We start from the raw sequence: 20,042 nt of genomic DNA, 5'->3' as shown, positions 1-20,042 counted from the left end.
TGGAACAACATCCTATGGACAGATGAGACAAAGATCAACTTATAACAGAGTGATGGGAAGAGAAGGAAAGGAACTGCTCATGATCCAAAACATACCACCTCATCAGTGAAGCATGGTGGTGGTAGTGTCATGGCGTGGGCATGTATGGCTGCCAATGGAACTGGTTCCCTTGTATTTATTGATGATGTGACTGCTGACAAAAGCAGCAGAATGAATTCTGAAGTGTTTCGGGCAATATTATATGCTCATATTCAGTCAAATGCTTCAGAACTCATTGGACGGCGCTTCACAGTGCAGATGGACAATGACCCGAAGCATACTGCAAAAGCAACCAAAGAGTTTTTTAAGGCTAAAAAGTGGAATGTTATGCAATGGCCAAGTCAATCCCATGACCTGAATCCGATTGAGCATGCATTTCACTTGATGAAGACAAAACTGAAGGGAAAATGCCCCAAGAACAAGCAGGAACTGAAGACATTTGCAGTAGAGGCCTGGCAGAGCATCACCAGGGATGAAACCCAGCGTCTGGTGATGTCTATGCGTTCCAGACTTCAGGCTGTAATTGCCTGCAAAGGATTTGCAACAAAGTATTAAAAAGTGAAAGTTAGATTTAGGATTGTTTAGTTTGTCCCATTACTTTTGGCCCCTTAAAAAGTGGGAGGCACATATAGAAACCGTTGAAATTCCTACACCGTTCACCTGATTTGGATGTAATTACCCTCAAATTAAATCTGAAAGTCTGCAGTTAAATCACATCTTGTTTGTTTCATTTCAAAGGCATTGTGGTGGTGAATAGAGGCCAAAATCTGAAAATTCTGTCAATGTCCCAATATTTATGGACCTGACTGTATTTGCTATTGTGCGACTAGTTGCATACACAATAATGCGACTACTACACAGCCGTATTATGACTCTTATGCTATATTACAACTTAGCTGCGAACGCAATCATGCGACTTCCCCTTTTTTTAACAGAAAACAAAAACGGAAAAAAAACTATCGACGAAGGAAAACAAACTTTTTCCTCCCCCGTCCCTGGATTCTCAATCAGCACTCCTAAAGTCACAGTAACAGGTAGCGCATTCTCAGCAACAACGGTAGTAACAGATTCCGAATGCACAATGTGTTCTCCTGCCATGCGCCTCCACCCTTTTGCTGAGAGTTCGATACCGAGTGTTACAGACCGGTTGCGTGATTAACACTGCGAGCCTCCAACTATCAATACTGGGTTTAAACCTCTATACGATCCTGCCTATACCTCCTAAATCCTGCCTATACCTTCTAGAATTGTCGCTATTTGCATACGCAGTCATACAGTAAATAAATGCCTTCAGACTTTGAAATGTGTTTCCAAAGCACAAAATGTTATTATTCAACATAAAAACAGTAGGTTACATGCTGTGATCTAAAGAAAATTTAGCACAAATAAATCATACAGACCCAAGGTACAGTTGTTACATACGCATACGCTCTGGGACCAGATACCGGCATCAACAAGAAACCTCCGTCAACAACATCAGCAAGAAGACTCCCAATTGAGGTCAGAGATTGCACATTTATACTTTTACAGGGATAGGCAATACAGTAGGCAAGTTTGGCATGATTCCATTGGTTCTCCGTCACGGTGCTTCTGTTATAGCACATTTAACAGGTTAATTCAAATGGACACAGGTCAGCCTCCAACAGCCTTTTGTCTCCTTTTTCCCGCTGCATGCAAATCTAAGGTGCTAATATTACATAGTACATTTTAGTGTTTTAACTCTCTACAATCCATAAGTTGCGGATACATGTTGCAATCTTCTCACCGATGGCACTGGAAAGCTGTTGAGACAGAGTAGATCAGTACAACACCAAACATGGTCAGCTTATCATGTACTAAACCTTAGATACCAAATAGTCTTTATTTCACAACATTAGTAATAAATGAATAAACTTTGAAGCTATGGAACCTTTTATGTAAGTGTGCAGTGTGTAAGTGTTAGGGGTTTGGGAAAGGACGCTAGTTAGAGTTCACCATGGTAAGTGACTATCTGTATTTATGTAGTAAGGACTTTTAACCTGGGGAAGATGCGTATGCATGAAACTAATAAACAGCGTTCGTACGCGGAGTATTATGCAGTCGCTAATGTTTATATGAGGTTTGATGAGATATGCGTTCGCACGATGCTAATAATAGCATCGCCGTATGTACTTAAGTGTGAGTTTAGCTAAAATGGCGCTGGGCGGCCATTCGCAAATTGGCGTCGTGCCGATCTCATTTTCAAGATGGAGTCTTGTGGCCATTCGCAAGATGGCGTCGCTCCGATCTAATTTTAAACTGATCCTTGTCTCAGCCAATTATCCGGCTTTCGACAATAACTATACAGAGGTTTTAACAAGTGATCATACTATAAATACAACAAGACTATCTATCAAAATGATTGCTTAAACATGTGGCAACAAATACAGGAAACACGCATACGCTATGCAAAATAAATCACATTTAATCGCAAAATGACAATAAAAGAAGCAGATTTTCTCTCTTGTCCCTAGGTCCTAATCAGCGCTCCTTAAATCACACAAAAACGGACATTCGGTTTCACAACATAGAGTGAAAAACAGGCTTTGAACACATTGCGTTCTTACCTGTATATGACGCGTCTTCCACCCTTTGTTGAGGAACCGAAATCCGTACGCTTTGTGTAATTCCCAGTATCGTGATATCCATTGCGAGCCCCCATCTATTAATGCCGTCTAGTCGCTATGAAAAATAATTGCTTTCCAATCTTATCATGTGGTTCCAAAGCACAAAAAGTGATTTTATGTAAAAAAAAGTAACACGATAGAAGTTTAACAATTTAGAGTAAAAAGCATAAAATATACAATAAGTACAGCCGATACATACACAAGCGCACTGGATCCAGCATACAGTCATTCAGTCCTGAAGTCTGTCATCACAAAGAAGATGACTGTATGCTGGAGCCAGAACCCAGGCATATATACGGTTCAGGTTACATAGATAACAAAGAAGACAAGTTGGCAGGTTTTCATTGGTTCCGGCTTCAAGTCAGTCTGGTACGATACAGGTCATTGGTCAGTTCATAAGATGTCATCAGAGGTATGGGTCAGTTCTCCAGCAGTTTAATTGTGTATCCTCCCACCGAAGAACGAGTTCAAACTGGCTACAACACTACATACAGAAAATAACATTTTAATCAATAACTCCCTATCATCTATAACTTGGGTACACACGGTGCGATCTCTTTGCCGATAGAAATGGATTTCTGCAAATAAATAGGGATTTAGTTTGGTACCAAACATGACATGTCCACTGTATCCTGAGCCTTAGAACTGTTTTAAATACATCTTACATCGTCATTATTAATAACTATAAATAACTCTGGTTATTAACTATAATGTGTGGTAACCATTTTATTAGTGCGTTTGTGAGGGTGCTTATATGTGTGTGCATTCGCATGTAATTGTGTTAAAAGCGCACCAGTAGCGTGCCAGTCACATGCTATTAGACAAGGGATGATTAGTGTCGACAGATAATTGTAAATAAACAATCCCATCCAATTATCTGACTTTGACAGTGCCTCCCCTCCTCCCTCATAAATTTTCTTTGGAATCAAAAAATTTAATTAAATTTACTACTAATTAAATTTTTCTTTCCCTCCAACTCCCTCGGGCCTCTTGAATAATAAAAACATTTGTTTCCTGATGTGCCATGTTGGAAGTTGAACTGCCACTTGTGTGTGCTGCTTACTGCTGCCGCTTAGCTTAGTCAGCCAGCTAGCTTGGTGCAAATTTTGGGCCTAAACTGGATGAAAACAATATTGTGAGCTGTGAGGTGGTCAAAATTGACTGGAAATGTGTGGAATTAATGTTATTGAGGTTAATAATACTGTAGGAACAAAAGAAAAAAAAATTGTGATTTTATCAATTTTGAGAAAAAAAATACAGATCCAAATCCAAAACACGCAAGGGGCGGTTTTGGCAAAACCAAATCCAGATCCAAAACACGGGGGTCGGCACACATCCCGGCTCTGTTCATCAAAGTGCCTTAGGGAAAAGCCTAGAAGGCATCTCACAGGGTTCTCAAGTGGACTGCTACAGGGACTGAAGAGTATCCTCATTTGGACATAGGTGAGCAATGGGGAATGTGTGGGAGTTTTTATTTAAATAAAATGTTTTGCCGGTGTGTATTTTTTTGTTTTTTTATGGTGCCTTGGCAGCCATTAGCATGTTGGTGTCAGGGGTTGTAGTGAGTAAGCCAGCGGGCTGGATGCTGTTAGCCGAGGGAGGGGGACGGTTAGATTTAGGCACCACAGTGGGGTAGGGTTAGACATTAAGGGGGGGGGGCGGTTAGGTTTAGGCACTAACGGGGAGGGTGCAGGGTGGGGAGGGTTAAGGTGCAAGAAAGATTAAGGGGAGAAGGAGGAAGAATTAACATACTAACCCGACCCCTGTCAGATACCGAGCATTGGGATGCCGCTGTCAGCATTTTGATAGCAGGCACCCCGACTATTGGTATTTCATACCCAACCCAGTGTCAGCATGCCATACATGACATGACAGTGTTTACTTGGACCTGAAGTTTGCTGCCAAAACCTTTTTTCTATTTTTTAACACTGTTATTATTCAACAGTCACCATTCAAGGGTGTAGAATAAGCCCAATTAATGCTGTCAGCATTGGCTGGTTTTTCCCAGGGGGTTACCTGCATTTTATATTACGGCCCGATTACCCTAGAGCTGTTGTTCCTAATCCCAATCCACAAATTTACACCCACAGGTTTTATTTTGAGGATTTTTGTCTGTGGAAACAGGTGGGATATTTTCTGACCCAGCAAAATCGATTAACTCACTTGTGCATGATTAGAGAACAGAGGGGTCTATGTACTAAGCAGTGATAAGTGACAGAGTGAAAAGTGATAAGTCTGTGATAAGTGCCAGCCAATCAGCTCCCAACTGTCATTTTTCAAACACAGCCTGTGAGATGACAGTTGGAAGCAGATTGGCTGGTACTTATCACAGACATCACTTTTCACTCTGTCACTTATCACTGCTTAGTACATAGACCCCAGAGTCACTAGGGGTGTGCGGACAACCTTTAAGGTGGTGACACCAAAACGCCGGCTCCTCAATGACCGGGAACCGGGCGCTGCAACTGTGATGTTAGTTTGCACGGCCCGGCTCCAGATCACTGAGGAGCAGCTGGCAGTGTGGTGAGAGCCTCTGTTGGCAACGCAGCATTTCCGGGAGTGCTGGGCACGCTCCCTGAGTGATGAAACCAGGGCAGGATATCCGCAAGGACATTATGCCTAGGGGCCCCATACTGTGTGTTTGCTTGCTATAGCATCCCCAGTCCACCCTTTTCAAAGCCTAGTGCTGGTAGAGGCTTTTTTGGGGGGGAGGAGGGCACCACACTGTCCCCTTAATTTTGCCACTGCCAGCCTAAGCCTTGACCATTAGTGCTGGAAGAATTTGGAGGGGGGAGTTTATTTTTTTTTCTTCTTTTAAAACACAACGCATACATTCTGGAATAGATCAAGCTATATGTGAAGTGTGTGTTGTAAATCTACTCAGTACTCCCCACATGCCAAACAGCCCTCCTCACACAACTCTTCATGAATTATGCCAATAACTTGTTGGAAAGCTCAAAAGTACTGTAAGTCAGAGAGGATAAAATGAAGAAATAAGAAAAAAATAACTTTCGAGAGACCATGCACAAGTAAAAAAAAAAAATAAGTTATGAAGATGGACATCTTTCATTTATAAGGAAATGCACTGTAAAGAGTGTATGGAGGATCTGCTGCACACTTAGTGGAAACAGTGTGTGACCTTTATTTTTTATTTTACGAACATGTTTTTGATGAAGTTCTGCAGAGCCGTAACTAGACTTTTTGGTGCCCTTGCCCGAAAGAGCATTGGCGCCCCCCTCATTTTTCAAAGGGACATAATGCAGCCAAAAAAAGGGCCATGGCTTCATGGGGAAGGGCCAGGGAAGAGATAGGGGAGGCCAGGAGATGCTTGGGGTGAAATAAAAGGAAGCTACAAGCAAGAATTATAATAAACAGAAATTTGACAGGCCCAAACAGCGCCCCCTGACCTGTGGTGCCCTGTGCGATGGCACTGGCCGCACTACCCTAGCTACGGCCCTGAAGTTCCGTATGACACTTTGCTGTCTATGACTATAGTAGGACACAGTAGCACAATTGACATTAGAGTGCATGTCAGCTCTGTCCTGTAGCTCACCATGTACAATCCACTGTACCATCCATGTAACATAACATGCGCCAGGCAGGTTAGGAAGAAGCTAAGATGCACATGGACAATAGAGTAGGCCTTGACCCCCATGCCATGGTAATCACACACACCACGTTCATGCCCTCTTCACTGGCTGTAAACCACTGCTCTGAAAAATGACCAGGGAACCCTCTGAACAGGGGCTGTTTAAGAGAGGAGAAGGCTCATGTACAGTAATCCGTGCGGGGTTCATACTCTTCAGGAGCGCAGTAGACTCTTGGCCTGATTTATTAACGTTCGGAACTGCGATTATGCACTCAATCAGTCGAATGTTGCGTTCTGCGCATGCATCAGAGTGCGCATGCATCAAACAGGCCACTGCAATCGCAGTGACTACGCAGACCCATCGCAGAGTGATTGACAGGGAGTGCCATTTGTGGGTGGTGATGGGGGGGGTGTCGGCAAAACACAGGCATGCCAGGGTGTTTGAACGCCGTTGCAAGGGTGTGCATAAATTATCCACTGTGATGCCATACACACAGGCCCGCTGAGAGCCGCGGCGAGCCCGGGTAATAGGGGCGTGGCCTAATTGCGGGAGGCGTGGCCACACACCCTTCCCCCCACACAAAAAAAAGATTTGCAGCGCCGGCCGTGAAGTGGCGTTGCGCGCTGGGGAGGGGGGCGCTCTGGGCCCCCTCAGCCCTGCTCAAAGCCAGGGGGGGGTGCGATCAGTGTGATCGCTCCCCCCCACAGGCTTAGGAGACTGCTGTGGCTGCTGCTCAGCAGCCACGAGCAGTCTCCACTGCAGCTCAGCACACGCTGTGTGCTTTGCTGCTGTGAGGGAGGGGGAGCGGTGCCGGGCCCCTCAGGAAGCCCGGGCCCCGGTAATCTGTACCCGCTCCCACCCCCTCTCTGTGCCCCTGCTTACGCAGCCTGGGCACTCATATCATGCGATGAAGTTAGCAATTCCTGAGTAAGGTCAGAGCTTGTGCAAGTGTGTGTGAGACTGCTATGTACAGCATTTGATTTCCAACAGTGATATTGAGATGTATTTGTTTTCACAATACTGACAGCGGCATCCCAACAGAATCCCGATGTCTGCAAGTAAGTCCCCTAACCTACATCCTAACCCTAATACTTACTGTCAGGATGCCGGGATTCTGACTGCTGTCGGCATTCTGAGAGCCGTACCCCAACCCCCGGGATATTAACCACATACCATTATTATTATTATAGTACAGGTTTCTTTTCTTACAAAAAAAATTGTTGTTTACACTTATGGATGCTATTTGCAATGATCGCTTATTGCCCGTCCACCTAGAATACTGGCCTGTTTATCTAGATCAGAGGTTCCCAAACGCGGTCCTCAAGGCTCTCCAACAGATCAGGTATTTTAGATATCCATGGTTGAGCACAGGTGACGTAGGGGTCTATTTACTAAGCAGTGTTAGGAGACAGAGTGAAAAGTGATAAGAAAGTGATAAGGTGACGGCCAATCAGCTCCCAACTGTCATCTCACAGGCTGGGTTTGAAAAATGACAGTTGGGAGCTGATTGGCTGGCACCTTATCACTTTCTTATCACCTTTCACTCTGTCTCCTAACACTGCTTAGTAAATAGACTCCTTAATTAGAACCTTGATCAATTTGATTTAACCATCTGTGCTCAACCATGGATATTTCTAAAACCTGAACTGTTGGGGAGCCTTGAGGAATGCGTTTGGGAACCTCTGATCTAGATCCATCATCTATTTATACTAAGGCTGTTTTTTTTTCTATATATATATATATATATATATATATATACACACACACACATACACACGACGAAAGAATGACAGCGGCACTCAGGGTCTTAGAAAAATATCAAAGTGGTGCAGGTTGAGTCTCCCATATCCAAATATTCCGAAATACGGAATATTTTTAGCATGACTGAGAAAGTGAAACCTTTGATTTTTGATGGTTTAATGTACACAAACTTTGTTTAAGACACAAAATTATAAAAAAATATAGTATAAAATGACCTATAGGCTGTGTGTATAGGATGTATATGAAACAAATATGAATTTCATGTATGTACACAAACTTTGTTTGAGCCACAAAATTATTGAAAATATTGTATAAAATTACCTTCAGGCTGTGTGTATAAGGTGTATATGATACATAAATGCATCCTGTGTTTAGATTTGGGTCCTATTCTTAAGACATTTCAATATGGTATGCAATTATTCCAAAATACGGAATATTCCGATATCCAAAATGCCCTTGGTCCCGAGCATTTTGGATATGGGAGACTCAACCTGTCTATTCAAAAAATTGGACATATGCTGTGAAATTTTTTGAAAATACCACTTTGATATTTTTCCAAAACCCTGAGTGCCGATGTCATTCTTTCGTCGTTCAAATAACTTATACAGAAGGCACCTGGGTGTTTCTATGCAGGTCAGAGGAGTGCCAGTCCGCATTTACTACATATATATCTATATCAGCAAGTGTGTGTAGTGTATGTATGTTTTGTTTGTAATATTGGTATGTCACCCACAGCAGTGAGACCTTACGGATCATGGATGCATTTTAATTTGTTGCCTTAGTACAAGCACAGTGTCGTGCTGCCGGCTACACTGTTAGGCTATGGTTCAGTCTTGATTTGTTTGGAACGGTATACAGTAAATCTTCATTATTATTTTAGTTCATTGGATAAGCCAAGATGTGCCATTTATAGTTGATTATGTGACAAACCTGCAAATACAGTATCTGAGTCAGTTGTATAGGAAGATATACAGCATGACTCACATGTAGCAATAGTGTTCCCAGGAGAGTTAGTAAAGAACTATGGGCCTGATTCAGCAAGGATCGCAGATAGCAATTATGCACTGTGGGGCTGATTCAGAGGCACTCGCAAAAAGAGTGCTCGCTCTGAATCAGGGCGGGCGCTGGGTTTTTTTAGGAGCGGCCTCCTGGCCGCTCGCATAGCTGTGGGTGACCACTCACAGCTATAGCGAGCGGCCATGATGATCGTCGCGATGGTCAAGATCATCGCGACCATCGGGCTTGCGACGAGACCCTTGTGGTAGGGTCTCGTGGCCGCAAGCCCCAGAGAGCTTCTGGCTCAAATAGAGCCGGAAGCTCTCCCACTGACATCACTGGTGATGTCAGTGAGGCCACCCACAAACGGCAGGCATTCGCATGGGAACGCCTCCGTTTGTGAAGCCACCCCCCCGCCACGCCTACAAAATGGGGCGAGCTGTCGATCAACATTGACAGCCACCCCTTTTGTAGTGAGTCCCGGAGCGAGTGCTTTTTGCGCTCGCTCCGGGGCTCGTGGGTGCGCACTGGGCCATCATCGACCCGGTTGCGAGCGCTCAGCGCTTGCGTCCAGGTCTGAATCAGGCCCACAGTCTCACTGTGATGCTATGCTAATCCTCTGTCATCGCTATGCCCTCGCAGCACAACATAAGGACACCAACCTGACCTTACACACATCCGTAACATCGAGTACCATCGTAGCCTCAGGCACAATTGCACAAGCTCTGACCTTACTCAGAAATTGCTAACCTTCCGGTACACAGTGAGAGCTCAGGCTGCGTATGGCATTGCAGTGGATAATTTATGTACGCCGTTGAAACGCACTAGCACGCCTGCATTTAGTCAACTTCCCCCGTCACCAGCCCCAAACGGTACTTCCTGTCAATCACTCTGCAATGGGTCTGCGTAGCCACTGCGATCACAGTGAAGTTTGCGCACTGCTATGCATACACAGTACGCAACAATTGGCCGATTGTGTGCGTAATCGCAGTTGCAATCCTTGCTGAATCGGGCCCTATATTTGCCACTCTCACACTCTGTATAAGACTGATCAGTGCTGTGGTTAAAAGTTTGCATTAGAGCTGCACAGCTAGATAAGCAATATCACTTTTAATATAGTACATTGTATGTGTATAAGGCAGGAATTAACACAAATGTATAGATAGATGCCTGCTTGTGTGGTGATGACCTCTTTGAGAACCTTGCCTCAGTTTGGCACAGTTACAAAAAAATGGCATGATTAACCGGACAACACCAAACTTACTTTACATTAATTTGGTGTTTTACTGTTGTAATTATGTCATTTGTCATGAGACTCTTGAGGCAACTAATGGTTACTTGGCTTGTTATAGAACTTTAGTCAGTATTTGCCCTGTACATCCTGCCTGTAAGGAGATGCTCTGAAAAAACAAGTGTCTTCTGTTCAAAAGAGCAGTGTAAAACACTTCGATCCGATTTACATTTTAGCCAATTTATTATCATATTAAGAAAATCAAATATTTTCAATAACACTTTATTTAGTAGAAAACCTTTTCCCTATACACACACCATACTTTCGTCCCTCCCAATGAATCACTTTGCATTTAGCTTTCTAGTCCGGAAATGGCCATAGTTGTCATGAATAACAGGACATTAGGGATTAAGGATGCCCCTCTGATGGATCAGAGCAAGAAATAGCCTATTTGTAGGATTGCATACAGAATGGAGTGTAGCACAGGTGTAGGCCCAATCCCTGATCTAATATAATGATCTTTTACTTAAAAAGTGTGTTTGGAGACTACTCACAGAGATCACCATTTTGTTGAAGTATAGTAATTAGAATCTAGCATGTTAATTCACTAAATAGTGCCATGACATGAGTGATAGCACTAGATCCTACTGAATACTTGTCCAGCACATCAAATGGTTACCTCTACTTTGATTTGGAAGCAGAGTTTAAACTTTCATAGTTCTTACAATAAATCCTTTTTTTTTTTTCGTTTTAGACCCACCCTATATAGCTCTGGATCCTGAAGTAGTACAGGCTTTAGATAAGTGATTATACTTCCATTACTGGGAGTACCACCAAAAGGCTCAGTGCATGTACTATACTTTTCCTATGTAAACTCATTTACATAGTTATTAGGTGCTCTGGTCTTGATAGGTCAGTATGTGTATTGGAGACACTTAAATCTGTACATAGAATTACAAAAAGTGAAAAAAGAATTTATTTTCAGTTTGGGGTGGGAGAGGAATAAGTTTACATGACCATATGGAAGACCTGCTCATAAGTCACATCTATAAACTTGGCTTATGTCACAAACACACATATATACACATACATTTCTCCAAGTAGATTAAATTAATTTAAAGTGGCTTTATAAAGTGCTTGATTTTTTTCAGGTTTGGTGACTGGTAAACATCCCCTTTCCTTTATCGACATGTGCAAGACTCAGCCATCATATTTTCATATTCTTTATAGAGGATACTTCCTCCTGGTTCTATCATTAGAACACTGATTGGACCGTAGGAGTAAGGGACACAAGAAGGACGTGGGACATTCCCATCCACCACCTGATTAATGAAGTTCTGAATAATGGCATGATTGGGAGAGTTATACCCTGAATGAAGCAGTCTGGGGCAGTCTCCCTTACAGTATCCAGGATTGTACCTATGTGGAGCAATGATCCAGTGATCCCATCCTAGCTGATGAAAGCTAACCCAGAACGGACGTAGAGAGCAATGATTCTTGGCCTGTCCACTTTGATTGGGAATCTTTGGAAGCTTAATGCCAATAGTCCCTGCTTGACGTGGTTTCCTTATCAGCACGCCTGGCACACTCTTCTCTGGAACTGCAGTTACTGGTTTCTCTTTTGCACAGTTATGAAAAGTATGGTTGAAATAGACGAGCAAGAAAGGGATGTGAGAGGCTGAAACAGCCAATGGTACTCTGATTTGTTTCCCAATATTCCTACATATCAGTTGAATGTGTAAAGCTTGGTTTGGATTCTTCACTAGAGGTTTGATGTGAGGTGTGATATCTGTCTCAGCCCACATCCGAATTCCTGGGGTAACTCTCATCTTGAAGTTGTCACCGGCACTTGGCAAAAGTTCCACATTGCAAAAGTAGTATTTATCCCCAAACCGCAGTGCTCGGGGGTGCATCACAGTTACTCTCATCAGCTCTTCTACTTTCACATTATGAAGGTTGAACTGAAGGCTCTGCATCTGTGACTGCCCTTCTGTAAGAAAATAATAAAATGGTTTCACATCAGCGATGTCACAATATACAGTCTAAGTACTTCCAAAATGTCCAATCTTAACTGTGTTTACCACACAGACCTTATACAATGGGCTCTATTTATCAACATTATTTTTACTAAAATAATGTGAAAAAGGGTGTTTTCACACCCTTTTCACATTATTTTAGTATCACCTATAGTTATTACAGGGCAATTGGAGTAGAATTCGTAAAATTCTACTCCAACCCCTAGTATCACTTATTTTTAGTAAAGCAGATCGCATTTCCCATAATTGTAATGGGAAATGTGATCTGACCATAGTTACTAAAAATAAATGTGAAAAAAATACCGGGGAAAGCCCTGTGATAATAACGCCACCTGGAGGTGGCGTTATCCAGGGTCTCCCCCGGTTACCGGCCTCCTGCCCTGCTCTAACGGGGAGAGCAGAGCCGGGAGTCGGTCCCAGTAATCAGCTGTGTGGTCTAAACAGACCACAAGCTGATTACTGTAAAAAAAAAAAAAATAGTAAAAAAAAAAAAAAAAATTACTTACCTGACTCCAGGGACCGGTGATCGGGCCTTGGGTGATGTCTCCCCTCCGGTCAGGTGGTCTCCCACAGTGCACTGCTGCCCGGTCATCAGGTGATCGGGCACCAGTGCAGTATGGGAGATCACCTGACCGGAGGAATGGAGAACACCACCGGAGGCCCGGAGCATGCAGGCAAGTGTAAGTAAGGGAGAGGGGGGTCACGGGGGGGGGGGGAGGTCCGCGATCGCGGAGGCGGGGCTTAGTGCTGGGGGCGGGGCTTAGCGCCGGAGGGGGGTAGCAGCGGCGACCGGTCGGCGCATGCGCGGGCACTTAATCACCGTGATAAGGCTCCGGAGGGGATTAGCAGGGACAGAGCTTTATCGCAAGCTCTGTCCCTGCAAGGGAATTGTAGTAAATCCCTGTGATATTGCCTGAATTTGCAATGCGAATTCACTCGGTAATATCACACTACAATCTGCATTACCAATGCGGATTGTAGTAAATAGAGCCAGTATGTGGTGTTGCACAGCCTCAATCCCTTGAAAATCACTTTTATTATGGAAACCTCAGGAAATTTAATACATCAACATCATGCATTGATTGTCGCTGCATATTGCAGACATAAGTGATGTCCTTCAGGGCTTTTTATGAAAAAACTCTTGCAGAGACAGTGGCTCAGATAAGAGTAAATAGTAAAGTGATAGCTTACACTATTTACTTCACTTAAAAAATAGCCTTGCATACATATAAATATTGGACCTCAATAACTCAGTTACATATTGGATAGGACCTGTCATCACCGATTAACCATAAATCCAGGTTGGTGCCATCTACTTGGTCAATTGAAACACTTATGAGGAGAAGAGAAAGTAACCAGTATGGTAGTCACACTCAATGAGGTAAGTGCATGTTACAATGTAGCTTTTAGTATAAATCTATAAAAAAAAAAAAAAAAAAGAAGATTGTTACTCTGAAAATTAATTTAAAAACACAGACAAGACCGAGATATAGAAGGGCAAATCGGGAAGTGAATAAAAACAATTAGAACAATCACTTGTAAATGACACTAAGACAGTGTAACTATAAACAATCAATGTAATACATGCAAGTTAAAGATTATTCTGGCGAGTTCTTGCTCAACTACACTGTTTCTGATAAATGGCATTAATATACCTACACATGGCTGACTCAGCGGCGTCCCTCCACTGGGTATCACCCGGTGCGCTCAGTACTATACTAGTATAGAGCGCACGGCTTCGCTGAGAATCGCAAGAGTGTGGTCTCGCAACAAGAAGGTGTAGCCTCGCGGGTAGTGGGCATGGTCATGTGACCCAAACGCCCATTTTAGTCTCTCCAGTGGTCCCAGAGATGTGGACTGCCCAGGGGACCAGTGTATTTGCAGTGCCGGATTGCCGCCTGCCAATAAAAAGGGCGTTGTCTCGTTGGTAGGAGGCGTGGCCTCGCGCCCCCAAATCCCCATTTTGGTCACTCTGGGGGTCTGGACTGCCTGTGGCACCAACCTGTGTACATTGCTGGCTCCCTCACTGTGTCAGGAGCAGAGTGCTGCATGTAATGCTACAGTGCAGCACCTGGCTCCTGTCACTGAGGGGGGGTCAGCACTTTGGCGTCACCCCTTGCCATGTGTATAGCTCCGGGGGGGAAGCTCCCAGAGCTATTCAATTCACCACGCTGTTTGGTCTGACAGTTGCCACCTAAGTCAGAGAATGCAGGTTCTCGCGACTTAACATGGGTGTTTAGTAGCGAGAACTGGCATTCTCCAACTAAAGTGCCGGCCGCCGCTGTTAGTGCCACGCTCAGCAGGAAAACAGCCACGCGGCCGGCACATTTGTCGGATTTCACCTTGCACCCTCGGGTGAGAGAAGAAGTCCTTTAGTCGGACCAAACAGTGCAATGAACTGAATATCTCCGGGAGCTTCTTCTCGGGGCTATACACACGCCGAGGGGTGACACCAAAGTGCTGACTCCCCCTCAGTGACAGAACACATAGCCTATGGAATACAATGGCTAAACGACTAGAACCAGGCTCTGAATAGTTACATTTTTCAGAGTTAGGTAAAAATTACTGCAGTTCACCATTCCCATATAAAATTGAGGGGGATTGCGGTATTGAGCTGCAATTTGGTTAAACTTGGATATATATGCAATATCTTCTGGTTTACCCTAATGGTAAATAGCCCCAACACTAATATTAATCATGTGTAAACAGCTATTTAGGCATATTTTCAAGACCAATATTTAAACATACACACTAATATATATATATATATATTGTTTAAATCTTCAAGTTATTACTTTTTATTATGTGATGTCGTCCAAATCCATCCAGTGGAAGTCCCAGAAGAGGCTCAATGGGTCAAAGTTCTGTCCAGTGTACACCAATAGGAGGTCCGACTGGGACCTCAACCCCCTAGTATGTCTTCTGGGATCCAATGCTACCACTCTGAAGTTTTCGTCCAAATCCATCCAGTGGAAGGCTCCGAACAAGCTCCCTGGGTCAAGGTTCTGCCCAGCGTACACCAACAGGAGGTCCGACCAAGACCCTAACCCCCCTAGGTGCTCCAACTGGAACACTTTGCTATAGTTTCATCCCAATTGGTGCAGGAGTGTTCGAATGCATAACCGGCCACCGATATCCCAACACCGGAATCCCGAAGAACAGGACGAAGATCCAGACGACAGCATCCCGAAGAGGATGAAGATGCCGGCGTCGGCATCCCGACCGCCGGCACCCCGAAGGTAAGTATCCGGCTTACTTTTAGTGCTAGCCCGGGGATTGGGGGGGGGGGGGGTAAGGTTTATAGGCACCCTTGGAAGGAGATTAGGTTTATGCACCCCCCCCCCCCCACACCGAGAGGGTTATGGTTAGGCACCCCCGGGGGGAGGTTAGGCACCCCCCAGGGAGGGGAATAGGGGGAGGGTTAAGGTATTTACCAGCCACAGTTGAGATTTTCAACAGTCAGGCTTCCGCCGTCTGTATTTGAACCGGTTATCATACCAAACCCCCATGGAGTGCTGCTATCTTTGTGTGCACACACACACACAAAAATATTATATATATATATATATATATATATATATATATATATATATCTACATACATACACACACACATATACACAGCTGCATGCACTCACGTAAAATTAACAAAAAAAACAGCTATCAGAGGTGCTACATGAAAGCGTCATACCCAACCAGAGCACTGTGGCCCCAACAATAAGCAAAAAGTAATCACGTAGAATAGAAAAAATACTTAATTTATTCACCACCCAGAAAATACATGTCCATAGAGGTCAATTACTTATCCAAGCAGCATCAATATAATTTTTAGATGACAGTCATATTGGTCGATGTTTTGGTCACCGCTGACCATTTTCAAGACTGCTCATAACATATGTGAACCGCTCCCATCAAAGTCATGTACATATGGTACATGACTTTGGTGGGAGCGGTTCACATATGTTGTGAGAGGTTATGAAGATGGTTACAGGGGTGCCCTAAGTGCCGACCAATATGATGGATTTTGTCTAAAAAATGCGCAAGTGTGATATTGATATATATATATAGCTAGATAGTGTGTATGTATATATAGTTCATTCTAGCACCCTGCATCTGTGACCTGCTGCAACAAACTGCTGAGCTACAGACCAGAGTGTGCTAGAAGCACCAGAGCAAAGAGTGACACCCCATGCAAGAAAGAGGAACTGAATAGGTTGTGACAGGTGCAGAGTGCTAGAATGAACACTAATATCCCCCAGTAGTCAGTTTGTAAGTTAGATCCAAAATTTTTTTAGGGATATTTAAAAAAAATAAATAAAAATAAAACACAAATACTGTCTGGTGGCACAAGATAGATAGTTATTGTATCACCAGCCAGCCCACTGGGGGTCCTTACAGTACAATGCAATGTTTGCTCCCTGCACCTGGAGCTAAGTCTCAGTTTTCCAGAAATGAATTCATAAAAAAAAAAAAAAATGTAATTAAAGCATTTGTTTTTTCTCTGTAATGCATCTGCTATCATGATGCTGAGATGGCGACAGGCCAACAGCATAGGAGTGCGTCCATCAGCGATGAAGAGAACACCGCTGTCCCTCTTAAACATACAGGAACTAGCATCATAGTCCCTGCGATGGCCACCACCAGCAACACCAGAGAATAGCCATCAGATCCAGCTGGCATTGAAATATAGCTAATCTCCAGATCTATTGACAAACATTTCACCACATATAGGGATTTAATTTTGATAAATAAGCCCTTTATAAACATTACAAATTGGTGTCCAGGCAAATGCATTCAAAATCAAATGCATGAGAACACCTAAACCACATAAATACCTATATGCACGTAACTCAGGTAGGATGGAAAGGAATTGTCAGGGCAATACACGACCAAATTCTCACACCAAGCAGCCTATGTATTACTAATTGCATGCACACAGTGTCAGTATCCAGAGCCAGGCGGAGCATGCAGGAGAGAGATTGTAAGATCCCGCACCTGCAATAATGCCCCCATAAGCATAAAGTGGTTTGTGCTATCGATGGCATAAACCAACGATAATTATAATAATGGGGACTGCATTTTGCAGCGCTAATTAGTGATTTGCGGGATACATAAAATTATGCAGAAAATCCAGTTTCTGCATAATGTAATGTAAAATGGGCTTGATAAATAGCCCATCAAATGTTGCAGTTAGATCTCATCTATCCTTTAATAAGTTGTATTATTTATGGAGTTGCATTTAAATTACAAATAAACGCTTCACTAAGCAATGTACAAAAGAGTGAAATTCTCTAAAAGTAAGAAACAAAATAATAATAGGCTTTCAGATTAGGTGCTGCTGCTGCATAGGTTTCCATAACCAGGATCATAGGGCCATTATCTCAGCAGGACGTTAGTAAGTACATAGATTACTATTAGTATGCCAACTCTAAATTCAATACATTCTAAAAAAAAAAAAAGGAAGGAAAAACATGCTAAATTGTATTTACATAAGTATAAACAGAAAGTCTACATAGTTCTATCACAACACTTCTCAGGTTCTCACTTGCAATAAAGAATGCCGGATTGACAGGTCTCACAAGCCTCACTGCAGATCTCCCTGGTCTGTTGGTCTTCGGTCTTCCATCACCATCTGCTGACCTCTTGTACAATGTTAGCATAAAGCGTAGGTGCTGTAGACTGAGATCACGCTTTGCCACCATGCCCGGCTTCAAAGGTCCATGGTCCAGCAAGGTCTGAATCAGTGGCAGAGAATGAGACCTCATCAGTGCACTTAACCCATTCCTTCCTACAGCAGGGGGCAAGACAACAATTAGTAGCCAGAGGACCAACAAATGTTGGCAGGGTCCAGGCATCATGGCAATAAACTATCATGTGGTGTCATAAGACAAAGGCTCCTAGAAGACCATTTCATGGATGGGCATGTAGTAAGCAGGTCTTAGCAGAAGCACAAAGGGTAGTGCTGAACCTTGATGGTTTCAACATTTTCTCACCCAGGTGCACCCATTACTTAAAAATGGGAGGAGTATTTCAAGTAATCAATGTTCACATATATTAAGAGCTGTAGATACTCTGTTTTGTTTACAAGTATAACATCAAATCCTTCCAGTAATCTTAAAACTGAAATGAAAGCTGCCTACTGTCAACCCTATTTATATGTCAGGATACAGAGGCTAAAGATGTAGGGTGGAAGGAGAGCGCCTTGTCCTCTCTTATATAGAATCAGTCAGACATCTGGTGAGAATTTAAAAAGGAACCACCTGCTTAACCCCTTCAGCACCAGAACAATCACACATGACAATTATATATTTATTTAAAGTCCTTTCTGTTAAAATTGTTGAAACTAAAATGCAGTAAAAGTGTTCTTGAAGATATAACGTGAACAGGCCATTTAGACACAATTATTATACATATAAACAAATTGCAGTTCTTTAAACAGAGCGACTCATTGTCATATCCCATCAAGCGTCAACCATATTATACATATATGTCATGCAGCAAACTTGTGCAACATGTTGCACTACAACTACCAGCAAGCTAAAGATAAATGAGAGTTGTAGTTTCAAAACATCTGCAGTCATGGTACCCAATTTGGACACATTAATATGTAGCTAAATGTAATTTATGTGGAAACATACCACACAATGTAGACTATAATTGTCTAGGTGATAACATCAAATATCAACATCAAACCATAAAGGTGTGTACACACATAACGATTTTGTTAACGATTTAACTATAATGACATCGTTATCGTTAAATAGTTTATAAAATTGTTCATCTTTTTAAGGTGAACGATGAACGAATATCGTTCATGCACGCTCCCGTTTGTAGTTTGTAGTTCATCGTCCATTCTGACTGTCCAACAAATGATTTTCGTTCAGAAAATCGTTCATGTTGTACAGAATGAACGATGCCCATTCACTGTATGCATGATTAAAATATCGTTCATGGTTCATGAAAATCGCTCACAAAATCGTTCATTAATTTAGTAACCAACGATTTTTTATAAATGATTTTCGTTCACTTTTTCAAGGGAAAATCTGAATGAAAATTGTTAACTAAAATCGTTGGTTACTAACATCGTTATGTGTGTATGTACCTTAATACTTTAAATATCAGTTCACATTACATGACTATAGGTGCATACTCACGTAACAATTTTTTGATCGATTTAAGTATAACGACGTCGTTATCGTTCAATCGTTGAAAAAATCGTTCAGTCTCTGAGTTATAACGATGAACGATTATCGTTCATGCGCATTCCCGTTTGTAGTTCAATCTGACTGACCAACTGAACGATTTTCATTAAGGGAAGTTACAAAAATCGTTTGTAGTTCAAAAAATCGTTCATTACACTTTTAAAAATCTGACAGATAATCTGACAGAAAATCGTTCATAACATTGTTCATAAATTCGTTGGTAACAAAATCGTTGTGTGTGTATGCAGCTTAAGGGGTCTATGTATTAATAATCGCAGTACTGCCGTGATTATTAACATTCCAACTCGCTGGAGATATTTTCATTTTTAATAAAAATATTCCGGCTATGAACTACCAGGAACTCGCAGGGACAGCGGTTGCAGTTATATCCCCGGCAATTAGGAGAAGTCTTTCACAGAAGTGAAAGACTTCTCTGGGAGAAGCCGACACTGCGCATGCGCACAGTGTCAGCTTCCGCAACTGGTCAGCAGGGGCTGAGGAAGAGAGATAAAAAGATCTCTCTCCTGCCCCTGGAGCCCCTAT

The 20,042-nt window shown here is 42.8% G+C and overlaps 1 protein-coding gene across 1 annotated transcript; it reads right to left on the bottom strand.

Moving 5' to 3' along the window:
* Nucleotides 1-11,220: 11,220 nt before the first annotated feature.
* On the bottom strand, nt 11,221-18,496 carry BMP15 (bone morphogenetic protein 15). Its single transcript, XM_088444218.1, has 2 exons — nt 17,843-18,496; nt 11,221-12,252 (listed from the first exon to the last, which is right to left on the bottom strand). Exons 1-2 carry the CDS (start codon nt 18,153-18,155, stop codon nt 11,444-11,446), a joined length of 1,122 nt encoding a protein of 373 aa, XP_088300344.1. The 5' UTR covers nt 18,156-18,496; the 3' UTR covers nt 11,221-11,443.
* Nucleotides 18,497-20,042: the final 1,546 nt, after the last annotated feature.

Source organism: Taudactylus pleione, unplaced genomic scaffold (genome assembly GCF_031769625.1).
Source record: "Taudactylus pleione unplaced genomic scaffold, aTauple2 ptg000352l, whole genome shotgun sequence".
NCBI lineage: Eukaryota > Metazoa > Chordata > Amphibia > Anura > Myobatrachidae > Taudactylus > Taudactylus pleione.
The sequence above is the reverse complement of the archived record's forward strand: the minus strand, read 5'-3'. Positions and strand labels throughout refer to the sequence as shown.